We start from the raw sequence: 27,692 nt of genomic DNA, 5'->3' as shown, positions 1-27,692 counted from the left end.
TACCGTGGCGAGCATTTGGTCCATAATGACAGACGAGAAAGCTCGTTAATTCAACAGCTGTTTTACTGTGATAAACACAAAACAGACCGGGCACCATGACTGGAGTGTGATCCCAACCAGTCTCACACCGACAGGATCACACCCCGGTTACAGTTAGGGTATCCCACAAATACACAAGCAAATAACTGTATAACCCAAGCTAAAACGTAACAATAAATAGTGCTGGTCAGTAGAAATGCAGGGGCGGACTGTCGACCACGCCCCACCTCAGTACATTACACTTCAGCTGGCCAAATTCTCTGGGCAAATATCTTGGTCTAAAAGTAGTGGCCAGCAGTTCAACATCTGGTAAGCAGTGTGTCTCTCTGACCTTTACAGTTTTGCACCAAGCTTCCTGCACACATACACATAAAATAACCTCCGTGATTGTTAGCACTTTTGTTAGAATCGCGGTCTCATCGAAGCAGTACTCTAAAACCATCCGGAGAAAGTTCTGAGTTTGCAACCATATCATCAATCCAGGTCTCAGTGATACATATGACATTAGCTTCCTTAAATGCCCACTGATATTTCATGTTTGCATGAAGTTCATCAACTTTGTGTCTTAGGGACCTACATTAGCAAGCATTATAGATGGGAGAGGCAGGCGCTTCTGCTTACCTGCCAATCTCTTCAGCAGCTGCCGCACTCCTCTCCTGCCCCGTTTCCTCGCTCTGTCAGGCCGAGACTCCGCACTCGCTTGTACAATTCGGATAGCAACCAATTCAAGCCACAGTTTTTTATGTATTGGTTGCGAGGCAGTAGTAGGACTCCCATTGTGTATTGGATCACCAGAGTTGTTAGTTGTTTCCGCTACAGACACGTAATCGACCGAAAAATTAGACACAGAAAGACAACACTCCACTTCCTGCCATTACAGCGCCACCAAATGACTTTCTCAAATTGATGGGTGCCATGACCAACCTGTCGCAGCACTTCCCGATAGCAGATGTTAGAGCCACTGGGCGGTAATATCTTGTTTTGGATACCAGGATGAGTTTGTTCATATGCAGGAGTTGGCCGTAAGTCAGGCATTCAATATCAAGGTTGGCTTGTAGTCCATTCTTGTGCATTTTTTGTGTGATCCCAATGCAAGGCCTGATTTCAAAGCCTTCACAAATGTTCCTTCTCAATTTTGAGTATTTATGAGCTAAGGATTCCCAGGAGTTGATGAGGATGTTGTTTTTTTCAAAGGGCTCTAACCACCTTCAAATTCAAGTTTAATTGTCATTCAACAATTCATGAATACCCATGAATACAGTCAAACGAAACTGTTGCTCCGGGGCCAAGGTGAAAAATGCAGTACCGAGTCACATGCAACATGAAGCAAATAGAGCACATATAACAGAGAAGTACACATAAAGTATCAGTAAAATACCCTTGAATCTGTTCACCAACAATCTCTTCCCATGACTGGGCATTCTGTTTGATCTGAGAGATTCACATAGCCAATTGAATACACCGATACTTCCGATGTAATCAGTTTGATTAACCTTTTGTTCTTTTCCTTTATCTATTGCCATTCCCAGCAACACTGATTATATTATGCCAGAACATGCAAATTATTCTTTAGTTCAGTGGCCATCGTTTCTGACTCAATGAAGTGACAATGCATTGTTTCTGGCATGACAGCTGGCCTCACAACTGAAAATATCACTGGCTGTCCGTATCCTACTGGACACAATACCAACATGATAAATAAACAATAAATATTGAGAACATGAGATTAAGTGTCCTTGAAAGTGAGTACATAGGTGGTGGGAATATTTCAGTGATGGAGCAAATGAAGTTGAGTGAAATTATCTCCTCTGTTTCAAGGGCCTAATGGTTGAGGGGTAATTGGTGGTGTGATTCCTGAGGCTCCTGTACCTCCTTCCTGATGGCAGTGGTGAGAAGGGAGCCGTGGGTGGTGGGGGTCCCTGAGGATGAATGCTGCCTTCCTGCCACAATGCTTTGTGGATGTGTTCTCATTGGTGGGGAGGGCTTTATCTATGACAGACTGGGTTGTATCCATTACTTTTTGTAGGATTTTCCATTCAAGAACATTGGTGTTTCCATACCAGGCTGTAATAAGCCAGTTAATATACTCTGTACCACACATCTATAGAAGTTTGTCAAAGTTTTAGATGCCTTGCCGCATTGTCGCAAATTCCTAAGGAAGTAGAAGTTCTGCCGTGCTTTCTTCATAATTGCACTTACATGCTGAGCCCAGGACAGATCCTTTGAAATTATAACACCGAGGAATTTAAAGTTGCTGACTCTCTCCACTTCTGATTTCCCCAGTGAGGACTAGCTTATGGACCTCCTGTTTCATCCTCCTGAAGTCAATAATAAGATCCATGGTCTTGCTGACATTGAGTGAGGGGTTGTTGTTGTGGCACCACTCAGCCAGATTTTCAGTCTCCCTCTGCTAATTCTCTGATTTGTCACCACATTTGATTCAGCCTTGCAATTACTTAAGAGCAGCTGGGAAATTTAAATTCAAGTATAAATAAATCTGTAATTAAAAAAAATCAGTTATCAGAAATAGTGACCATGAAACAAGCATATTATCATACATGAAGTCTGCTATTCTTATCCCGTCTACCCAATACAAGAATTCAGACCCACCAATATGTTGATCTTCTCAGTTCAATGATAATTAGAGAGAGATTATAAATCTCTGACTTCCCAGTAATGTCTACTGCAAAAGAGCAATTAGCATAAAATGTCACTCTGCTGATGGTACTATCTCAGTTCGACATGAATATTGCCAATTCTCCCAAAGTATCACCAGGAACTTCTCAGCTGTGTTGTTTGCCTCCGTCAGCAGAGTTGACTAAATGAACAAAACCAACAGATTCCTAGTACAGATAATGGACTGCCTTCATACAATGTTTTCAGACAGATAGACATACATTATTGATCCTGAGGGAAATTGGGTTTCGTTACAGTCGCACCAACCAAGAATAGTGTAGAACTATAGCAATTAAAACCATAAATAATTAAATAATAATAAGTAAATAATGTCAAGTGGAAATTAGTCCAGGACCAGCCTATTGGTTCAGGGTGTCTGACACTCCGAGGGAGGAGTTGTAAAGTTTGATGGCCACAGGCAGGAATGACTTTCTATGAGGTGTTGCATCTCGGTGGAAAGAGTCTCTGGCTGAATGTACTCCTGTGCATAACCAGTGCATTATGGAGTGGATGGGAGACATTGTCCAAGATGGCATACAACTTGGACAGCATCCTCTTTTCAGACACCACCGTCAGAGAGTCCAGTTCCACCCCGACAACATCACTGGCCTTGTGAATAAGTTTGTTGATCCTGTTGGTGCCTGCTGCCCCAGCACACAACAGCAGGAAACATGATAGCACTGGCCTCCACAGACTCATAGAACATCCTCAGTATCATCTGGCAGATGTTAGAGGACCTCAGTCTCCTCAGGAAATAGAGACGGCTCTGACCCTTCTTGTAGACAGCCTCGGTGTTCTTTGACCAGTCCACTTTATTGTCAAATTGTATCCCCAGGTATATGTAATCCTCCACCATGTCCACACTGACCACTTGGATGGAAACAGGGGTCACCGGTGCCTTAGCCCTCCTCAGGTCCACCACCAGCTCCTTAGTCTTTTTCACATTAAGCTGCAGATGATTCTGCTCACACCATGTGACAAAGTTTCCCACCGTAGCCCTGTACTCAGCCTCATCTCCCTTGCTGATGCATCCAACTATGGCAGAGTCATCAGAAAACTTCTGAAGATGGCAAGACTCTGTGTTGTAGTTGAAGTCCGAAATGTAGATGGTGAAGAGCACAAGGTTGTGTATTAAGCACAAGGTTGTGATTGCGGGAGATTTTAATTTTCCACACATAGACTGGAAAGCCCATTCTGTAAAAGGGCTGGATAGTTTGGAGTTTGTAAAATATGTGCAGGATAGTTTTTTGCAGCAATACATAGAGGTACCAACTAGAGAAAGGGCAGTGTTGGATCTCCTGTAAGGGAATGAGATAGGTCAGGTGACAGAGATATGTGTTGGGGAGCACTTCAGGTCCAGTGATCACAATGCCATTAGTTTCAATATAATTATGGAGAAGGGTAGGTCTGGACCCAGGGTTGAGATTTTTGATTGGAGAAAGGCTAACTTTGAGGAGATGTGAAAGAATTTAGAAGGAGCGGTTTGGGACAATTTGTTTTATGGGAAGGATGTAATAGACAAATGGAGGTCATTTAAAAGTGAAATTTTGAGGGTATAGAATCCTTATGTTCCTGTTAGGTTGAAAGGAAAGATTAAAAGTTTGAGAGAGCTGTGGTTTTCAAGGGATATTGGAAACTTAGTTCGGAAAAAGAGAGAGATCTACAATAAATATAGGCAGCATGGAGTAAATGAGGTGCTCGAGGAATATAAAGAATGTAAAAAGAATCTCAAGAAAGAAATTAGAAAAGCTAAAAGAAGATACAAGGTTGCTTTGGCAAGTAAGGTGAAAATAAATCCAAAGGGTTTCTACAGTTAAATTAATGGCAAAAGGATACTGAGGGATAACATTGGTCCCTTAGAGAATCAGAGTGGACATCTATTTGTGGAGCCAAAAGAGATGGGGGAGATTTTGAACAATTTCTTTTCTACGGTATTCGCTAAGGAGAAGGATATTGAATTGTACAAGGTAAGGGAAACAAGTAGGGTAGTTATGCAAACTATGATGATTAAAGAAGAGTAAATACTGGAACTAAAAGTGGATAAGTCTCTGGATCCTGACAGGATATATCCTAGGACCTTGAGGGAAGTTAGTGTAGAAATAGCAGGGGCTCTGACAGAAATATTTCAAATGTCATTAGAAACAGGGATAGTGCCAGACGATTGGTGTATTGCTTATGTGATTCCATTGTTTAAAAAGGGTTCTAAGAGTAAACCTAGCAATTATCAGCCTGTAAGTTTGACGTCAGTGGTGGATAAATTAATGGAAAGTATTCTTAGAGATGGTATATATAATTATCTGGATAGACAGGGTCTGATTAGGAACAGTCAACATGGATTTGTGCATGGAAGGTCATGTTTGACAAATCTTATTGAATTTTTTGAAGAGGTTATTAGGAAAGTTGACGAAGGTAAAGCAGTGGATGTTGTCTATAAGGCCTTTGACAAGGTTCCACACGGAAGATTAGTTAGGAAGGTTCAGTCAGATATTAATATTGAAGTAGTAAAATGGATTCAATAGTGGCTGGATGGGAGATGCCAGAGAGTAGTGGTCAATAACTGTTTGTCAGGTTGGCGGCCGGTGACTAGTGGTGTGCCTCAGGGATCTGTACTGGGTGCAATGTCGCTTGTCATATACATTCATGATCTAGATGATGGGGTGGTAAATTAGATTAGTAAGTATGCAGGTGATACTAAGATAGGTGGCGTTGTGGATAATGAAGTAGGTTTTCAAAGCTTGCAGAGAGATTTAGGCCAGTTAGAAGAGTGGGCTGAAAGATGGCAGATGGAGTTTAATGCTGATAAGTGTGAGGTGCTACATTTTGGTAGGAATAATCAAAATAGGAGATACGTGGTAAATGGTAGAGCATTGAAGAATGCAGTAGAACAGAATGATCTAGGAATAATTGTGCATAGTTCCCTGAAGATGGAATTTCATGTGGATAGGGTGGTGAAGAAAGCTTTTGGTATGCTGGCCTTTATAAATCAGAGCATTGAGTATAGGAGTTGGGATATAATGTTAAAATTGTACAAGGCATTGGTGAGGCCAAATTTGGAGTATTGTGTACAGTTCTGGTCACCGAATTATAGGAAAAATGTCAACAAAATAGAGAGAGTACAGAGAAGATTTACTAGAATGTTACCTGGGTTTCAGCACCTAAGTTACAGAGAAAGGTTGAACCAGTTAGGTCTTTATTCTTTGGAGCGTAGAAGGTTGAGGGGGTACTTGATAGAGGTATTTAAAATTACGATGGGGTTAGATAGAGTTGATGTGGATAGGCTTTTTCCATTGAGAGTAGGGGAGATTCAAACAAGAAGACATGAGTTGAGAGTTAGGGGCAAAAGTTTAGGGGTAACAAGAGGGGGAACTTCTTTACTCAGAGAGTGGTAGCTGTATGGAACGAGCTTCCAGTAGAAGTGGTAGAGGCAGGTTCGATATTGTCATTTAAAAAAAAATTGGATAGGAAAATGGACAGGAAAGGAATGGAGGGTTATGGGCTGAGTGCGGGTAGGTGGGACTCGGTAAGAGTAAGCATTCAGCACAAACTAGAAGGGCCAAGATGGCCTTTTTCCGTGCTGTAATTGTTATATGGTTCTAATGTTTCATCTTGAAATATTTCGTTTCGTAAGTAGCATAAGACAATGGAGCAGAATTAAGCCAATTGACCCATTGTGTCTGCTCTGCTATTTGATCCTGGCTGATTTATTATTCTTCTCAACTCCAATCCTTTCAGCTTGGATTCCATTAACTTGGGAAGGATAAGTGTGTAAAAGATAGAACAAACACGAGGAAATCTGCAGATGCTGGAAATTCAAACAACACACACAAAATGCTGGTGGAACACAGCAGGCCAGGCAGCATCTATAGGGAGAAGCGCTGTCGACGTTTCAGGCTGAGACCCCAAGGGTTTCGGCCCAAAACGTCGATTGTGCTTCTCCTTATAGATGCTGCCTGGCCTGCTGTGTTCCACCAGCATTTTGTGTGTGTTGTTTAAAAGATAGAAGCACCCACTCCACTTTAACATTTGACTAACCTTTGAGTGAAGATATGCATTGATTTCATTTTCTTTAGGCATGCCTACTGAAACAACGACTGCAATCTGTTGCATGCTGTTTGGTGGTACCTTTGAAAAATTTCCCAAGTTGAAAGTCTGTTTTGCCCATGGAGGTAAGCACTATATTTAGAACTTCAAAGAAATTTATCAATAACTGTGGGTGAAACGCGACTGAGAGAAAAAGCAACTTCCTGTAGTAACAAAACACACAAAATTCTGGTGGAACACAGCAGGCCAGGCAGCATCTATAGGAGAAGCACAGTCGACGTTTCGGGCCGAGACCCTTCGTCAGGACTAACAGGTTAGTCCTGTTTCCTTGTTTTCTGTTCATCACCCTCCTAGCTGTCTCACTTTCACCTTGATCTCTCACTGTCTGGTTCCATATACTTTTGTGTCTGCTTCTATCTATCATCCACATCCCAATTCTACCCCTTCCCCACCTGACTCTATCTACCCAAAATCTCATTCCTGATGAAGTATTTTGGTCAGAAATGTTGACTGATTAATCCTTTCCATTGATGCTGCTTGACCTGCTGACTTCCTGCAATATATTTTTGTGTGTGTTCCAGCATCTGCAGATGCTCCATTCTTGCTGTTCTTACCCACATCTCCTCCATCTCCTGGAGATTCGCATTCATCCCATCTTCCCGTCACTTAACAAGAACAGAGTTCCTCATGTTCTCACCTGTCACCCCATCATTCTCAGCAACTTACACAATCTTTAATGGGTTCTTACCACTAAAAACATCATTACCTCCCCTCAGCTCTCCACTTCCTCCATGATTCCCATTGCACTCATCCCTCTCCACTAATCTCCCTCCTGCAAATGACAGAAGTGCTACAATTCCACATTTACCTCTTCCTTCACCTCCAGTCAGGGCCTAAGTCCTTCCAGTTCCACTTCACCTGTGAATCTGATGGGGTTGTTTATTATATATGGTGCTCCTGAACAGCCTCTTCTACAGTGGTGAGACCCAAAGTAAATTGTGGGTTCACTTTGTCAGCTACCTCCACTCCATCTGCAATAAGTGGAATTTCTCAGTAGCCAACCATTTTAATTCCTATCCCCATTCCCATTCTGACATAGAACATAGAAATCTACAGCACATTACAGGCCCTTCAATGTTGTGCTGATCATGTAACCTACACTAGAAACTCCCTAGAATTTCCCTAGAGCATAGCCCTCTATTTTTCTAAGCTCTATGTACCTATCTAAGAGTCTCTTAAAACACTCTATTGTATCCGATCCACCACTGTCGCCGCCAGTGCATTCCACACACCCACCATTCTCTGTTTGAAAAACGTAGCCCTGACATCCCCTCTGTACCTGCTTCCAAGCACCTTAAAACTATGCCCTCTCAAGTTAGCCATTTCAGCCCTGGGATAAAACCTCTGGCTATTCACATGATAAATGCCTTTCATCATCTTATACATCTCTATCAGCTCACATCTCATCTGCTGTCGCTCCAAGGAGAAAAGGCTACGTTCACTCAACCTATTCTCATAAGGCATGCTCTTCATCCAGGCAACATCCTTGTAAATCTCCTCTGCACTCGCTGTATAGTATCCACATCCTTCCTGTAGTGGGATGACCTGAACTGAACACATACACCAAGTGGGGTCTGACCAAGGTCTTCTATAGCTGTAACATTACCTCACAGCTCTTGAACTCAATCGTAGGGGTGATAAATGCCAACACACTACATGCCTTTTTAACAACACTGTCAACATGTACAGTGGCTTTGAGTGTCCTATGGACGTGGACTCCAAGATCTCTCAGATCTTCCACACTGCCAAGGGTCTTACCATTAATACTATATTTTTCTACAAATTTCACCTACCAAGATGAACCACTTCACACTTATTTGGGTTGAACTCCATCTACCACTTCTCAGCCCAGTTCTACATGCTATTGATGTCCCACTGTAACCTTTGACAACCCACCAGATAATCCACAACACCTTTGTGTCATAAGCAAATTTACTAACTCACCTTCTACTTCTTCATCCAGGTCAGTTACAAAAATCACAAAGAGGAGGGGTCTCAGAACAGATCCCTGTGGAAAACCACTGATCACCAACCTCTATGCAGAATACAAACCATCTACAACCACCCTTTGCCAATTTTGTATCCACAAAGCAAGGTCTCATTGGATCCCATGCCTCCTTACTTTCTGAATGAGCCCTGCATGGGGAACCTTATCTAATGCCTTTCAAGTCCCTTGGTCCTAATGCAATGCATCCCACAATACTGAAAGAAATTATTGTAGAGGCTTTGGTGATAATTTACCAAAATTCTCTGGACTCTGGGCAGGTCCCAGCAGATTGGAAGATGGTGAATGTCATGTGACTGTTCAAAAAAGGATGTAGGCAAAAGGCGGGTAACTATAGGCCAGTTAGTTTAACGTCTGAGGTTGGGAAAATCCTTGAAGCTATCATTAAAGAAGAAATAGTGAGGCATCTGGAAATAAATGGATCCATCAAGCAGATGCAGCATAGATTCAGCAAAGGCAGGTCCTGTTTGACAAACTTACTGGGGTTCTTTGAGAATATAATGAGCGCAGTGGGTAGAGGGGAACAGATGGCCATTATATACTTCAATTTCCAGAAGGTGTTCAATAAGGTGCTGTATAAAAGACTGATCCGTAAGATAAGAATGCATAGAGTTGAGACAATGTATTAGCATGGATAGGGGATTGGTTAACTAATAGAAAGCAGAGAGTTGGGATACATGGGTGTTACTCTGGTTGGCAATGAGTAGTGAGCGGTGTGTCGCAGTGGTCGGCGTTGGGCCTGCAACTATTCATGATATACATTAACGATCTGGAAGAGGGGACCAAGTGTAGTGTATCTAAGTTTGCTGATGATACTAAATTGAGTGGAAAAGCAAATTGTGCAAAAGATGTGGAGGGCCTGCAGAGAGATATAGATAGGTGAGTGGGCAAGGGTCTGGCAGATGGAGTACAATGTTGGTAAATTTGAGGTCATCCACTTTGGAAGGAAAAAAGGAAGATCAGATTATTATTTAAATGGTAAAAAATATTGCAGCATGCCGCTGTGCAGAGGGACTTGGGAGTGCTTGTGCATGAATCACAAAATGTTGGTTTGCAGGTGCAGCAGTCTATCAAGAAGGCAAATGGAATATTGGTCTTCATTGCCAGAGAGATTGAATTTAAAGGTAGGGAGGTTATGCTGCAACAATACAGGGTACTGGTGAAGCCACACCTGGAGTACTGTGTGCAGTTCTGGTCTCCTTACTTGAGGAAGGATAAACTGGCTTTGGAGGTGGTGCAGAGGAGGTTCAACAGGTTGATTCCAGAGATGAGGGAGTTGGACTATGAGGAGAGATTGAATCACCTGGGACTGTACTTGCTGGAATGAGAGGAGATCTTAAAGAAACATAAAATTATGAAAGGGATAGATAAGATAGAGGCAGGAAAGTTGTTTCTCCAAGAGAGACTAGAACTAGGGGACATAGTCTCAAGATTTGGGAGAGTAGATTTAGGATGGAGATGAGGAAGAAGGAACTGCTTTTCCAAGAGAACAGTGAACCTGTGGAATTCTCTGCCCAATGAAGCAGTGGAGGCTACCTCAGTGAATATACTTAAGACAAGTTTGGATAGAATTTTGCATAGTAGGGGAATTAAAAGTTATGATGAAAAGACAGGTAGATGGAGATCAGTCTATGGCCAGATCAGCCATGATCATATTGAATAATGGAGCAAGCTCAATGGACCAGATGGCCTACTCCTGCTCCTTTTTCTTATGTTCTTAGATCCATATACACTACATCCACTGCTCTACCTTTATCAATGTATTTTGTTACATCCTCAAGGATTTCAATCAGGCTCATAAGGCACGACCTGCCCTTGACTAAGCCATGCTGACTATCCCTAATCAGATTATGCCTCTCCAAATGTTCAGGACCTTCTTCAACAACTGAAGTAAGATTCACTGGACTATAATTTCCTGGGTTATCTCTTCTCCCTTTCTTGAACAAGGGAACAACATTTGCAACCCTTCAATCCTCTGGAACCTCTCCTGTCCCCATTGATGAGGCAAAGATAATTGCCAGAGGATCAGCAATCTCCTCCCTTGCTCCTCACAGTAGCCTGTCTGGTATATCTTGTCTGGTCTGGGCAATTTATCTAACTTAATGCTTTTCAGAAGCTCCAGCACATACTCTTTCTTAACGTCTATATGCTCAAGCATTTCAGTCATCCCCACAATTGTCAAGATACCCTGGTGAATACTGAAGCAAAGAATGTAAGTCCATGCCCTCCTCTTCTGCTAAGATGAGGCCACTCTCAGGGTGGAGGAGCAACACCTCATACTCTATCTAGGTAGCCTCCAACCTGATGGCATTAACATCAATTTCTCCCTCCAGTATTTTTCCTTCCCTTTTCCTTCCTCTATACCCCTCTCTGGCCTCTTACCTCTTCTCCTCACCTACATATCACCTCCCACTGATGCCCCTTTTGCTTCCCTTTATCCCAAAGTCTACTGTCCTTTCCTACCAGATTCCTTCTCCTCCCGCCATCTGCCTTTTCCACCTACCACCTCCCAGCTTCTTACTTTATCCCTCCTCCCCTACCCACCTATGACCTTTTAGCTCAAGGGTGGGCAAACTTTTTGACTTGTGGGCCACAAAGGGTTCTAAAATTTGACAGGGGGGCCAGACCAGGAGCAGATGGATGGAGTGTTTTGGTAATACACCTCATAAGAGAAAATAAAATATCATGGGATATGTAGAAAACATGTGCTTTAATTTCAATTGAAAATGAACAAATGCATTACAACAAAATATCTGTCTTTGAAGTCCCATGGTATTTAGCTATTTATTGAAATGACTTTTAAAATACTGAAAATTAAAAGAATAAAATACAGCTTTTTTTAATAGTAACAGTTATTATTTTAAAGCACTGAAAATTCTGTTATCCTTCAAGATATTATCATCATCACTCTCCTCCTGACTGTCTTTATTTCAAAAACGGTAGGAGATGCAGGTCTACTTGTCCTGCTCCTTCTTATTCAATTGTCCCCTGTGCCAAAACTCAACAACAACCAGCACAAAGACAGAATAGTGACAGCGTGCCAGTATGGGGATCGCGTTATTTGATCTGAAGCGCATTTTTTATTTTGAGAACGTACGTGCACCTGCGCACTACTCATGTCCATCACTTAACAGAAATGACATGTAACATGTAAGGCTTATTGAAAAAAAAATTTTCAAATGCATTTTTTACATAACACAACGAAGAAACTTATTTTTAATTTCAGTGGGAACAGTGTTGTTGGTCTCCCTTTTTAGCCAGTGCATCAAAGTCTGGATTTAGTTTTGTTGTGGCGATTCTCAGGATGGATCTGAGGTGTTGGTCTGTTAATTTGGATCTGTGGCTGGCTTTGTTGATGTTCATGACGCTGAACGCCTGTTCACACAAATAGGTCGAGCCGAACAAAGAGTAAAGCGCAAATGTGGAGTAATACGCTGCACCTCAACAAAGGTCAATGTGTAGCGGTGTGCTACATGCAGCGCTAAAATTACGACACAGAGTCGGTAACTGCAGTCGAAGAAAAAAACTTTATTCGAAATCCTCAGCCTCACTTTTAAGCCTCCCTCAACCTCCACCCCCCCCCCCCTCCCCGTGGCACAGAGGCTCCAAAGCTCTGTGCTCGCAAATCCCCGCAGGCCATCTCCCTTAGCTGGAACGCTGGCTAATTGTGAGCTGGTTCGGATGTGCCAGGAAATGGGTCGCCACAAATGTATATAGAGTGCGTCATCTATTGGGAAAACTTGCCAGAATTGCAGGGAAAAAAACGTTAACAAGGTTTATTAATATAATTTCATCAAGTTCTGCGGGCCGGATTAAAAAGCTTAACGGGCCGCATATGGCCCGCGGGCCGTAGTTTGCCCATGCCTGTTCTAGCTTGACCTCCTTTCCCTCGACCCACCCTTTTATTCTAGCATCTTCCCCCTTCCTTTTCAGTCCTGTTGAAGTCTCGTTATTGTTGACTGTTTCTTCATTTCCATAGATGCTGCTTAACCTGATGAGTTCCTCCAGTATTTTGTGTGTATTGCTCTAGATTTACAGCATCTGCAGAACCTCTTGTGTTTATGATCTGCAGAATCACCCCTCCTCGGTACACCCCTTCCCCTCTCCACTATCTCCCCCTTCCATTCTCTCCTCTGATACAGGGTTTCAACAGGAAATATTGGTAATTCCTTTCCTCATACCCCCCGCCCCCAACCTCTCAGATGCTGCTCAGCTCACTGAGTTCCTCCAGCAGATCATTTGAGGCTCCTGATTCCAGCACTTACAATCTCTTTCAGTGATAGCACAAGTAAAGCTGCACTGTGAGAATGATGCAATGCTAATGTGAAATCTTGATGCTACAGAAAATTCTGGCTGATGGGTAAATGTTGAATAAAACACAATTATACAAATGTTAAAAGGGAAGAGAGCAACGCATGTATAATTGGTCAGTGTGTTATTCATAGGTGCAATTCCATGCCCCATCTTCTTATTCTATATGCTTGCCTACTTAGCACATCAACATAGGCTAGTCTATACAACATCACCATAGGCTGGTCTATACAATATCATCCAGACATTATGCACTAGCACCACTCTGTACAAATAATGATAAAGATAACTTTATTAGTCATATGTACATCAGAACATTCAGTGAAATACGTCATTGATGTCAATTCAAAGCAACAAGAATTGTGCTGAGAGCAGCCTGCAAGTGTCACCACACTTCTGGTGCCAATGTAGCATGCCTACAATTTCCCAGCTCCAACCGTACATCTTTGGACTGTGGTAGGAACCACAGCACCCAAAGGAAACCCACATGGTCACGGGGTGAACATACAAACTCCTTACAGACAGTGGCAAGGGTCAAATTGGATTGGTGATTGTGCTAACCATTACACTATTGTGCAAAAGCAGTGGTATTCAAAGGCTGTCCACTATTGGACCATGTTACAGAAATTCCTTTTCTTCCAGCCATTTCCTTCTAACATCCTCACTTTTTCCTCAGAGGCACAATGGACTGCAGACTCTAAAATCAGGAGCAAAAAAAAACTGAACTGGGAGAACTCAGCAGGTCAAGCAGCATTGTAGAGTCAGGAATTCCAGACACAAAAGACTACAGACTCTGCAGGTCAAACAGCGCCTGTAGAGTCTGAATTGCTGATGCAAGAAGATGCACCATGACCCATTGTGTTCCTTCACTAGTTTGCATTTTTCTTCACTGTTATATAGATTTGTTTGTTTTCTTTCCCATCTCAAATATGTTTAAGGATCTTTGTCTTGAAACGTTAACTGATTTCTTTTTCCATAGGTACTTCTTGACTGGCTGAGTTATTTCAATGTTTTTGTTTTTTGTTTATTTACTTTAGAACATTGAGCATTACAGTTCAGTACAGGGTCTTCAGCTCATGATGCTGTGTCTACCTTTTAACCTACTCTAAGGTAAACACAAACATTCCCTCCCACATGGCCCTCCATTTTTCTCTAATCAATGTGTCCATCTAATTGTTTCTGAAATGTTCCTAATGCAGCGTATTCCCCACACTTGTCTTTCACTCTGTAAAAAATTATGTCTGATATTCCCCCCTGTACTTTCCTTCAAACATCTTAAAATTATGCTCCAGTTTACAGAAGAGGAGGCACTTGCTGTCTGAAAGCAAATTAGAACATAGACGTACAAAACAGAACGTAGAAATCCACAGCACATTACAGGCCCTTCGGCCCACAATGTTGTGCCAACCATGTAACCTACTCCAGAGACTGCGTAGAATTTCCCTAGCGCATAGCCCTCTATTTTTCAAAGCTCCATGTACCCTCCATGTATCCAGTGTAGCCTCCTGGGTCGCCTCAGGCCCGCTCAGCTTGCTTTCATCCAGGGGGAGCAGCCTTCGGCCCCGCCAAACTGTGTAATCAAGTTTGTGTAGACACTATGTGATGTACCCCACCACGCCAAATAACAGACAGTACATCATATGCAATTAAAGGAGTACACTTTATAACCCTTACTTTGACTATGTAGATAGTAAAGGAACAAAATTAGAACTGTTTAACTGTTTTTTAAAAAAAGGCGCCATTATTATTAACCAGTTTGTGCACACAGCGTTGGAGCTCTTACGGAACCCCTTCCTCCAGTCGATGTTTTCCAAACTCCGCCGACCCTCAAATGGGACCACCCTCAGTGATTGACCAATTGCTCTACTCGAGTCTGTCCTCGTCTGCTCTCCTCGCCGAAGCCCCTGGGCTTCGGACTCCTGCTTGGGGTCTGTTCCATCGCCCAGCTTACAGCATTGCGTCTCCTCTCTCTGTCCCCATTGCGCCTTCTCCCCAAAGCCCACGAAAACAATAGCTTACAGACACACAAGAACGAGTAACATCTATCCCAATTGGTTAACAAATTAATACAATTCTCTCTATCAGTAATTATAACCCAAACAAGCTGCGCGAGAGAAGCACTTTCTCAGCAGTTAACATAACAAGAAGCCATTTTATTAGCCTTATCAGTAACATAAAAGAAGAAACCCCTTACATAAGAAGCTCTTAAAAGACCCTACTGTATCTGCTTTCACCACCATTGCCGGTGGCAGTGCATTCCACACACCCCCCACTCTCTGTGTGAGAAACTTCCCTCTGACATCTCCTCTGAACCTATTTCCAAGCATCTTAAAACTATGCTCCCTCATGTTAGCTATTTCAGCCCTGGGAAAAAAGCCTCTGGCTATCCACACGATCAATGACCCTCATCATCTTATACACCTCTATCAGCACACCTCTCATCCTCCATCAATCCAAGGAGAAAAGGCCGAGTTCACTCAACCTATTCTCTTAAGGCATGCTCTCCAATCCAGACAACATCCTTGTGAATCTCCTCTGCACTCTAAAGTATCAACATCCTTCCTGTAGTGAGGTGACCAGAACTTATCATAGTACTCCAAGTTGGGTCTGACCAAAGTCTTATATAGCTGTAACATACATACTGTAGCTCTCACAGCTATTGAACTCAATCCCATGGTTGATAAACGCCAACACCATATGCCTTCTTAACAACACTGTCAACCTGCGCAGCAGCATTGAGTGTCCTATGGACATGGACTCCAAGATCTCTCAGATCCTCAACACTGCCAAGAATCTTAACATTAATATTATATTCTGTCTTCAAATTTGATCTACCAAAATGAACCACTGCACACTTATCTGGATTGAAGTCCATCTGCCACTTCTCAGCTAACTACTGACAACTCTCCAGACTATCCACAACACCCCCAACCTTTGTGTCATCAGCAAATTCACAAACACACCCTTCTACTTCTTCATCCAGGTCATTTATAAATATCACAAATAGGAGGAGTCCCAGAACAGATCCCTGATGAACACCACTGGTCGGCAACCTCCGTGCAGAATATCAACAATCTACAACCACCCTTTGCCTTCTGTGGGCAAGCCAATTCTGGATCCACAAAACAAGGTCTCCTTGGATCCCATGCCTCCTTACTTTCTGAAGGACCCTTGCATGGGGAGCCTTATCTGCCTTATTGAAATCCATATATGGTACATCCACTGCTCTACCTTCTCAATGTGTTTTGTTACATCCTCAAAGAATTCAACCAGGCTCGTCAAGCATGACCTGCCCTTGAAAACGCCATGCTGACTCTCCCTAATCAGATTATGTCTCTCCAAAAAAAATCCCACCTCTCAGGATCTTCTCCAGCAACTTGCCCACCACTGAAGACAGACTCAGTGTTCTATAATTTCCTGGGTTATCTCTACTCCCTTTCTTGAACATGCAAACAACATTTACAACCCCCCAATCCTCCAGTACTTCTCCCATCCCTATCGATAACGTAAAGATCATCACAAGTGGCTCAACAATCTCCACCCTCGCTTCCCACAGCCTGGGGTATATCTCATCCAGTCCCAGTGACTTATCTAACAATACTTTTCAAAAGCTCCACCACATCCTCTTTCTTAATGTCTATATGATCAAGCATTTTAGTCTGCTGTAAGTCATCCCCACAACTGTCAAGGTCTTTTTTCCTGGTGAATACTGAAGCAAAGTATTGATTAAGTACATCTACTATCTCCTCCACTCCATGTACATATCTCCACTGTCGCACCTTATTGGTCCTACTCTCACACGGCTCATCCTCTTGCTCTTCACTCTGGATGGGAACCAGAGTGCCAGAGTAGTCAGTGGAGCGGGGGTGAAAATAAATGACGTTAAAGTTTCATGCGAAGTCACAAATAGAAGGGTTGTGTGTGGTGGTAATAATCTTCTGAGGTGTGTCTATTTCAATACGAGGAGTTTTGTGGGGAAAGCTGACAAGCTGAGGGAGTGGATTGACACATGGAATTATGACATTGTAGCCATTAGTGAAACTGGGCTACAGGAGGGGCAGGACTGGCAGATACTTGGCAGATGTCATTCAATGTGAATAAATGTGAAGTTATCCACTTTGGAAGCTGGAACAAGAGGGCAGAGTATTGTCTGAACAGTGTAGAGTTAGGTAAGGGAGAAATGCAAAGAGACCTAGGAGTCCTAGTTCATCAGTCAATGAAGCTGAATGAGCAAGTGCAACAGGCAGTGAAGAGGGCAAATGGAATGTTGGCCTTTATTACAAGGGGAATTGAGTACAAGAGCAAGGAAGTCCTTTTGCATTTGTACAGGGCCCTGGTGAGACCGCACCTGGAATATTGTGTACAGTTTTGGTCTCCAGGTTTAAGGAAGGACATTCTGGCAATTGAGGAAGTGCAGCGTAGATTCACTAGGTTGATTCCTGGGATGGCAGGGCTGTCTTACGCAGAGAGATTGGAGAGATTGGGCTTGTACACGCTGGAATTGAGGAGATTGAGAGGGGATCTGATTGAAATGTTTAAGATAATTAAAGGATTTGATAGGATTGAGGCAGGAAATATGTTCCAGTATGTTGATGTTGGGATGTTGGGAGATGTTGGGAGAGATTAGTACCAGAGGGCATGGATTGAGATTAAGAGGTCAGTTATTTAAAACAGAGTTGAGGAAAAACTTCTTCTCCTAGAGAGTTGTGGAGGTGTGGAATGCACTGCATCGGAAGATGGTGGAGGCCAATTCTCTGGATGCTTTCAAGAAGGAGCTGGATAGATATCTGATGGATAGGGGAATCAAGGGATATGGGGACAAGGCAGGAACTGGGTATTGATAGTGAATGATCAGCCATGATCTCAGAATGGCGGTGCAGACTCGAGGGGCCGAATGGTCTACTTCTGCACCTATTGTCTATTGACTGGCAGCCTAATGTTCCACGGTTCCAATGTTTCGGATGTGATAGAGGCAGGGGGATGAAGGGTAGTGAGGTGGCATTGCTAGTCAGGGAAAACGTTACAGCAGTGTTCAGGCAGGACAGATTAGAGGGCTTGTCTACCAAGACCATATGGATGGAGCTGAGAAAAGGAAAGGTATGACCACATTAATGGGATTGTATTATAGACAACCCAATAGTCAGCGAGAATTGGAGGAGAAAATCTGCAGAGAGATAGCAGACAACTGCAGGAAACATAAAGTTGTGATAGTAGGGGATTTTAATTTTCCACATATTGATTGGGACTCCAATACTGTTAAAGGTCTAGGTGGGTTAGAGTATGTAAAGTGTGTCCAGGGAAATTCTCTAAATCAATAGATAGAGGTACCGATTAGCGAGGATGCAATATTAGATCTCTTATTAGGGAAAGAGTTAGGACAGGTGACAGAAGAGTGTGCAGGGGAACACTTTGGTTCCAGTGATCACAACCATTAGTTTCAACTTGATCATGGATAAAGATAGATCTGGTCCTCGGGTTGAGGTTTTAAACTGGAAAAAGGCCAAATATGAAGAAATGAGAAAGGATCTAAAAAGTGTAGATTGGGACAGGTTGTTCTCTGGCAAGGATGTCGTTGGTAAGTGGGAGGCCTTCAAAGGAGAAATTTTGAGAGTGCAGAGTTTGTATGTTCCTGTCAGGATTATAGGCAAAGTGAATAAGGATAAGGAACCTTGGTTCCCTAGGGATATTGGAACTCTGATAAAAAAGAAGAGAGAGATGTATGATAGGTATAGGAAACAGGGAGCAAATAAGGTACTTGAGGAGTATGAAAAGTGCAAAAAAATACTGAAGAAAGAAATCAGGAGGGCTAAAAGAAGACATGAGGTAGCTTTGGCAGTCAAGGTGAAAGATAATCCAAAGAGCTTCTGCAGGTATATTAAGAGCAAAAGGATAGTGAGGGATAAAATTGGACCTCTTGAAGATCAGAGTGGTCGGCTATGTATGGAACCAAAAGAAATGGGGAAGATCTCAAATGGGTTTTTTGTGTCTGTATTTACTAAGGAAACTGGCAGGAGTTCATGGAGATAAGGCAAACAAGTAGGGAGGTCATGGAACCTATACAGATTGAAAAGGAGGAGGTGCTTTCTATCTTGAGGAAAATCAGAGTAGATAAATCCCCAGGACCTGACAGGGTATTCCCTTGGACCTTGAAGGAGACTAGTTTTGAAATTGCAGGGGCCCTGGCAGATATATTTTAAATGTTGGTATCTACGGGGGAGGTGCCGGAGGATTGGAGGATAGCTCATGTTGTTCTGTTATTTAAAAAAGGGTCTAAAAGTAATCCAGAAAATTATAGGCCAGTACGTTTGATGTCAGTAGTAGGTAAATATAAGAGATAGGATCTACAAGTACTTAGATAGACAGGGACTTATTTTTTTAAACTTTTTTAATTGTATTTCAAGTAATTACAAAATAAAAGTGTGGAAAAAAATTTATATTACCCTCCCCCCTAGCATCCCTACAGAAAAAAAAGAGAAAGAAAAAAACAGAAAGAAAGAGCGCCTGGATATTGGAAGATCCCCACATGCTCCATGGAGTTCGTAATAACTTTAGTATATATATTTATTTCTTTCCCCAAATAACCAACTATTTCATCTTTGGAGCACCTATATATTTAATCCTGACTTTTGTAAATAAGGGCGCCAAATTTTCAAAAATGTTTCATATTTATCTCTTAAATTATAAGTAATTTTGTCAAGTGGAATACAGCTATAAATTTCTTTCTTCCAATGATCTATACTTAAATAAGTATCCGATTTCCAAGTAACTGCAATAGCCTTTTTGGCTACTGCCAATGCAATTTTTATAAATTCTTTCTGATATTTATTCAATTTGGGTATCGGTTTTATCCCTTCAATATCACCTAGTAAAAATAATTTTGGATTATGTGGAAATTGTATTCCAATAATTTGTTCCAATAAAACTCTTAAATTTGTCCAAAAAGGTTGAATTTTAGAACAGGACCAAGTAGAATGTAAAAAAGTACCAATTTCTTGGTTAAATCAGAAACATTGATCGGATAAATTTGGGTTTAATTTATTTATTTTTTTGTGGTGTAATATATAATTGATGTAAAAAGTTATATTGCACTAATCTTAACCGGACATTTATTGTATTTGTCATACTCTCAAGACATAGTCTTGACCAATTTTTTTCTTCAATTTTAATATTCAAGTCACTTTCCCATTTTTGTCTTGACTTATGGACTCCTTGTTTAATTGCCTGTTTTTGAATCAAATTATACATACAAGAAATGAATTTTTTCATCTTTCCTTTTTGAATTAAAGTTTCTATTTCATTAGATTTTGGCAATAACATTGTTTGACCTAATTTTTCTCTTAAATAAGCCCTTAGTTGAAAGTAACAAAAAAAGAGTGTTGTTTGATACTTTATATTTATTCTTTAATTGATCAAATGACATTAATATACCTCCTTCAAAACAATCACCTATATATCTAATCCCTTTTTGAAACCAATTATATAAAAGTTGATTATCCATTGTAAAAGGAATAAGTCTATTTTGAATTAAAGATCTCTTTGCTAATAAGGATGTCTTTATCTCATCATCAACATTTATCTTATTCCATAAGTCAATCAAATGTTTTAATATAGGAGATTCTTTCTTTTCCCGTATCCATTTAGATTCCCATTTGTATATAAAATCTTCTGGTATATTTTCTCCTATTTTATCTAGTTCTATTCTAATCCATGCCGGTTTATCTTTCTCAAAAAAAGATGCAATAAATCTAAGTTGATTTGCTTTATAATAATTCTTAAAATTTGGAAGTTGTAACCCTCCTAGATCAAATTTCCATGTCAATTTTTCCAATGATATTCTTGACATCTTACCTTTCCAAAGAAACTTCCTCACATATTTATTTAACTCTTGAAAAACTTCTGGGGTATTCGTATTGGTAGTGATTGAAATAAGTATTGTAATCTAGGGAATATATTAATTTTTATGGTATTTACTCAACCTACTAATGTTATTGGTAATACCATCCATTTATCAAGATCTTCTTGAATTTTTTTCAGTAGTGGTAAGTAATTTAATTTATATAAATTCTTTATATCATTATCAACTCTTATACCTAAATATTTTATACCATTTGCCAGCCATCTAAATTGGGTTATTAATCGACATTGACTATAATCTCCTTTAGTAAGAGGTAAAATTTCACTTTTATCCGAATTTATTTTATAACCTGATATTTTCCCATATTCTTCTAATCTATAGGATAATTTATGCAATGAGTGTAATGGGTTTGTTAGATAAAGCAGAACATCATTAGCAAATAAGTTAATCTTGTATTCTTCCTGATTAACTCTAAAACCCTTAATATCTGGGTCCATTCTAATTAATTCAGCTAATGGCTCTATTGCCAACACAAATGAAGCAGGTGATAATGGACAACCTTGCTTAGTTGACCTTGTTAACTGAAACGGTGTTGAAATTTGACCATTTGTCACTACTTTAGCTTTGGGATTATTATTTAAGGTTTTAATCCATTTTATAAAAGATACTCTTAATCCATATTTTTCCAATACCTTAAATAAAAAATCCCATTCCAATCTATCAAATGCTTTTCCTGCATCTAAAGCAACTGCCACGCTCATTTCTTCCCTCTTTTGCGCTAAATGAATTATACTAAATAACTGAGTTACATTATCTGCCGATTGTCTGTTTTTAATAAATCCTGTTTGATCCATATGTATTAATTTTGGTAAGTATTTAGATAATCTGTTAGATAAGATTTTTGCTATTATTTTATAATCAGTGTTTAATAAAGAAATAGGTCTATATGATGCTGGCTTTAAAAGATCTCTATCTTTTTTTGGCAATACTATTAGAATAGCTGTCGAAAAAGATTCTGGAAGTTTATGCGTTCTTTCCGCTTGATGTATTAACTCCATAAAAGGAGGAATTAATAAATCTTTAAACTTTTTATAAAATTCAGGCGGAAAACCATCTTCTCCTGGAGATTTATTACTTTGAAGTGATCCTAGGGCTTCTTCGACCTCTTTCAATGTAAAAGGCATATCTAATCCCTTCTGTTCTTCCGTACTTCATTTTAGAAGAGTTATTTGTGATAAAAATCTTTCTATCTTGACATTATCATTTAGCGATTCTGATTTATACAACTCAGAATAAAAATTCTTAAAAGTTTCATTAATTTCTAAAGGTTTATAAGTAATTTTATTTACTCTTGTTCCAATTGCATTTATCGTTTTAGAAGTCTGGTCTGTTTTTAACTGCCATGCAAGGACCTTATGTGATCTTTCACCTAGTTCATAATATCTCTGTTTAGTTCTCATAATTGCTTTTTAACCATATAACCATATAACAATCACAGCACGGAAACAGGCCATCTTGGCCCTCCTAGTCCGTGCCGAACCCTTAATCTCACCTAGTCCCACCTACCCGCACTCAGCCCATAACCCTCCACTCCTTTCCTGTCCATATACCTATCCAATTTTACCTTAAATGACACAACTGAACTGGCCTCTACTACTTCTACAGGAAGCTCATTCCACACAGCTATCACTCTTTGAGTAAAGAAATACCCGCTCGTGTTTCCCTTAAACTTCTGTCCCTTAACTCTCAAATCATGTCCTCTAGTTTGAATCTCCCCTACTCTCAATGGAAACAGCCTGTTCACGTCAACTCTATCTATCCCTCTCAAAATTTTAAATACCTCGATCAAATCCCCCCTCAACCTTCTACGCTCCAATGAATAGAGACCTAACTTGTTTAACCTTTCTCTGTAACTTAATTGCTGAAACCCAGGTAACATCCTAGTAAATCGTCTCTGCACTCTCTCTAATTTATTGATATCTTTCCTATAATTCGGTGACCAGAACTGCACACAATATTCCAAATTTGGCCTTACCAATGCCTTGTACAACTTTAGCATTACATCCCAACTTCTGTACTCAATGCTTTGATTTATAAAGGCCAGCGTTCCAAAAGCCCTCTTCACCACCCTATCTACATGAGACTCCACTTTCAGGGAACTATGCACAGTTATTCCTAGATCTCTCTGTTCCTCTGCATTCCTCAATGCCCTGCCATTTACTCTGTATGTTCTATTTGGATTATTTCTGCCAAAATGTAGAACCTCACACTTCTCAGCATTAAACTTCATCTGCCAACATTCAGCCCATTCTTCTAACCGGCATAAATCTCCCTGCAAGCTTTGAAAATCCACCTCATTATCCACAACACCTCCTACCTTAGTATCATCGGCATACTTACTAATCCAATTTACCACCCCATCATCCAGATCATTTATGTATATTACAAACAACATTGGGCCCAAAACAGATCCCTGAGGCACCCCGCTAGTCACCGGCCTCCATCCCGATAAACAATTATCCACCACTACTCTCTGGCATCTCCCATCTAGCCACTGTTGAATCCATTTTATTACTCCAGCATTAATACCTAACGACTGAACCTTCTTAACTAACCTTCCATGTGGAACTTTGTCAAAGGCTTTGCTGAAGTCCATATAGACTACATCCACTGCCTTACCCTCGTCAACATTCCTCGTAACTTCTTCAAAAAATTCAATAAGGTTTGTCAAACATGACCTTCCACGCACAAATCCATGCTGGCTACTTCTGATCAGATCCCGTCTATCCAGATAATTATAAATACTATCTCTAAGAATACTTTCCATTAATTTACCCACCACTGATGTCAAACTGACAGGTCTATAATTGCTAGGCTTCCTTCTAGAACCCTTTTTAAACAATGGAACCACATGAGCAATACGCCAATCCTCCGGCACAATCCCCGTTTCTAATGACATATTAAAGATCTCCGTCAGAGCTCCTGCTATTTCTACACAAACTTCCCTTGAGGTCCTGTGGAATATCCTGTCAGGACCCGGAGATTTATCCACTTTTAAATTTCTTAAAAGCGCCAGTACCTCCACCTCTTTAATTGTCATAGGTTCCATAACTTCCTTACTTGTTTCCCACACCTTAGACAATTCAATATCCTTCTCCTTAGTGAATACCGAAGAGAAGAAATCATTCAAAATCTCTCCCATCTCCTTCGGTTCCACACATAGCTGACCACTCTGATTCTCTAAGGGGCCAATTTTATCCCTCACTATCCTCTTGCTTTTAATATAACTGTAGAAACCTTTCGGATTTACTTTCACCTTATTTGCCAAACCAACCTCATATCTTCTTTTAGCTTTTCTAATCTCTTTCTTAAGATTCCTTTTACATTCTTTATATTCCTCGAGCAATTCCTTTACTCCAAGCTGCCTATATCTATTGTAGACATCCCTCTTTTTCTGAACCAAATTTCTAATATCCCTTGAAAACCATGGTGCTCTCAAACCTTTAACCTTTCCTTTCACCCTAACAGGAACATAAAGATTCTGTACCCTCATAATTTCACCCTTAAATGACCTCCATTTCTCTATTACATCCTTCCCATAAAACAACTTGACCCAATCCACTCTCTCTAAATCCCTTCGCATCCCCTCAAAGTTAGCCTTTCTCCAATCAAAAATCTCAACTCTAGGTCCAGTCCTGTCCTTCTCCATAATTATATTGAAGCTAATGCTATTGTGATCACTGGACCCGAAGTGCTCCCCAACACATACATCTGTCAGCTGACCTATCGCATTCCCTAACAGGAGATCCAACACTGCCCCATCTCTAGTCGGTACTTCTATGTATTGTTGCAAAAAACTATCCTGCACACAGTTCACAAACTCTAAACCATCCAGCCCTTTTACAGAATGAGCTTCCCAGTCTACGTGTGGAAAATTAAAATCTCCCACAATCACCACCTTGTGTTTACGACAAATATCTGCTATCTCCTTACACATTTGCTCTTCCAACTCACGCGCCCCATTAGGTGGCCTATAAAACACTCCTATCAGTGTTACTGCACCTTTCCCATTCTTCAATTCCACCCAAATGGCCTCCCTAGAGGAGCTCTCTAATCTATCCTTCCAAAGCACCGCCATAAGATTTTCTCGGACAAGCAATGCAACACCTCCTCCTCTGGCCCCTCCTACTCTATCACACCTGAAACAACTAAATCCAGGAATATTTAGTTGCCAATCACACCCTTCCTGCAACCATGTTTCACTAATAGCTACAACATCATAATGTTCTGTTCGATATGTCTGGAGTGTATTATATTGTAACTTCTTATTAATAAGTTGTCTTTGTTTTTCTTCTGTCATATTTCTTTGAGATTCTTTTTCTAATTTTGTAATCTTTTTTTCCGATTGATCTATTTCTATCATATATTCCTTCTTAATTTTAGAAGTATAACTTATTATCTGACCTCTCAAGTATGCCTTCATTGCTTCCCACAATATGAATTTATCATCAACTGAATGTGGATTTGTATCTAAAAAGAACTGAATCTGCTTTTTCATAAAATCACAAAAATCTTGACGTTTTAGTAACATTGAATTAAATCTCCATCTATAAATTGATTCCTCTTTATCAGTCATTATCATTGTCATTATCAAAGGAGAATGATCTGACAATATTCTCGCTTTATATTCCACATTTTTCACTCTATCTTGAATATTCATTGATAATAGGAAAAAATCTATCCTTGAATATGTTTTTTGTCTATTTGAATAAAATGAGTAATCTCTTTCTTTTGGATTAATTCTTCTCCCTATATCAATCAAGTTTAAATCTTTCATCAATGATAGAGTTAATTTTACTGCTTTTGATTTTGTGACAACCTTTGTTGATCTATCTAAAACTGGATCTAGACAAAAGTTAAAATCACCACCTATTAATATTTTGTCATGTGCATTAGCCAAATTCAAAAAGACCTCTTGTATAATTTTTAGATCATTTTCATTTGGTGCATAAATATTCATAGGAGTCCATAGTTCCGAAAAAATTTGACAATGTATAATTACGTATCTCCCCGCCGAATCAATTAATACATTTTGTATTTTAATTGGTAAATTTTTATTAACCAAAATTGCAACTCCTCTCACCATTGAATTAAATGAAGCTGCAATAACATTTCCAACCCAGTCTCTTTTTCATTTCTGATGTTCTTTATCTGTTAAATGTGTTTCTTGTAAAAAAGCTATATCTGTTTTCACTTTTTTAATATATGTTAGAATTCTTTTTCTTTTTACCGGTCCATTAAGCCCATTAACATTAAAACTTTAAAAATTCAGTAAATTAGTCATTATTTTTAATTATGTTATTCCAAGCTATAATAATACCTAATCTTTCAACTTTCTTGGTATCTTGGGAAATCTTTTTAAAATTCTCCATGTTGCTATGTGTGTCCCCACCAATCATCCAGGCAAAAAGATAGAAGAAAAATAGAACATAAAGAAAAAAACAAAATACCCCCCTACTAATGTTGTGAAAAAAAACACAACATTACCCCCCTCTGTTGTACGGGTCATGGCAATCGCCATGATTACACATGTGAATCCCATAGTAACCGGTCCAAAGCTCCCCAGCACCCCCGCAACATAGAAAAGTATATACATAAGAAGAAAAAAATACTATTCTCAATTAGTGTTTCCAAAATTTTGCTTTTCTCCTCTATATTATCCTTAAATGTCCATCACTTCTGTTCACTGTCTCTATCTTTATCTTTAAACCATTACGTTTGGAAATCTCTATGTATAATTAGCCACTAGATGGAAGTTCTTGTGCGAACACCTCCGCTTCTCGATAATCAGAAAAAAATCTTCTTTTTCCCTCCTTCAAAAAAATTATCAATGTTGCTGTAAATTTATAACCTTTTTCCCGTAAGGCTTTTTTCGCTGGGTTAAATTCCTTAAAATGGTTATAACTTATATCAGGATAAAAAAGAACTGGTTTCCCTGCTATCATCAATGGCCCGTTTCTATTTTTGGCTCTTTGGGCAGCCACCTTCAGGATCTTTTCTTTGTCTTGGTATCTTAAGCATATTATCAAAATTGATCGTGGATTTTGATCAGGTTGAGGTCTTGACCTTAAGGTTCTGTGAGCCCTTTCTATCTCAATTGGAGTTTCTCCTTCCATTTCCAATTTTTCAGGGATCCATTTTTGAAAAAAACTTATTGGATCATCACCTTCTTCATCTTCTTTAAGTCCAACAATTTTAATATTGTTAAGACAGGTACATGGATGAGAGGTGTATGGAGGGATATGGGCCAGTTGCAGGACAGTGGAACTAGGCAGAAAAATGGTTTGGCACAACCAAGAAGGGCCAAAAGGCCTGTTTCTGTGTTGTAATGTTCTATGGTTCTATGGTTCACATACTAGAAACACAGAAACACAGAAAACCTACAGCGCAATACAGGCCTTCTGGCCCACAAAGCTGTGCCGAACCTGTCCCTACCTTAGAAATTACTAGGGTTACCCATAGCCCTCTATATTTCTAAGCTCCATGTACCTATCCAAAAGCCTCTTAAAAGACGCTATCGTATCTGCCTCCACCACCTTTGCCGGCAGCCCGTTCCACACAGTCACCACTCTCTGGATAAAAAACTTACACCTGCCATCTCCTCTGTACCTTCTTCCCAGCACCTTAAACCTATGCCCTCTTGTG

General features: G+C 40.2%; 1 protein-coding gene across 10 annotated transcripts in view; it reads left to right on the top strand.

Annotated features, from left to right (window-relative positions):
- Positions 1–27,692, top strand: part of acmsd (aminocarboxymuconate semialdehyde decarboxylase) — a 169,522-nt gene that overhangs the window by 122,508 nt on the left and 19,322 nt on the right. For 8 of the 10 annotated variants that reach the window (XM_059966279.1, XM_059966275.1, XM_059966277.1 and 5 more), the window contains one exon: positions 6,786–6,881. The exons of 1 other annotated variant lie outside the window; for it this stretch is intronic. In XM_059966279.1, coding sequence (XP_059822262.1) covers positions 6,786–6,881 — 96 coding nt within the window. Of the gene's footprint in view, positions 1–6,785; positions 6,882–19,584; positions 19,668–27,692 lie in introns of all 10 variants that reach the window. One more of the 10 variants, XR_009511534.1, reaches the window with a different exon arrangement.

The sequence above is a fragment of the Hypanus sabinus genome, chromosome 4, assembly GCF_030144855.1.
Source record: "Hypanus sabinus isolate sHypSab1 chromosome 4, sHypSab1.hap1, whole genome shotgun sequence".
Lineage (NCBI taxonomy): Eukaryota > Metazoa > Chordata > Chondrichthyes > Myliobatiformes > Dasyatidae > Hypanus > Hypanus sabinus.
The sequence above is the reverse complement of the archived record's forward strand: the minus strand, read 5'-3'. Positions and strand labels throughout refer to the sequence as shown.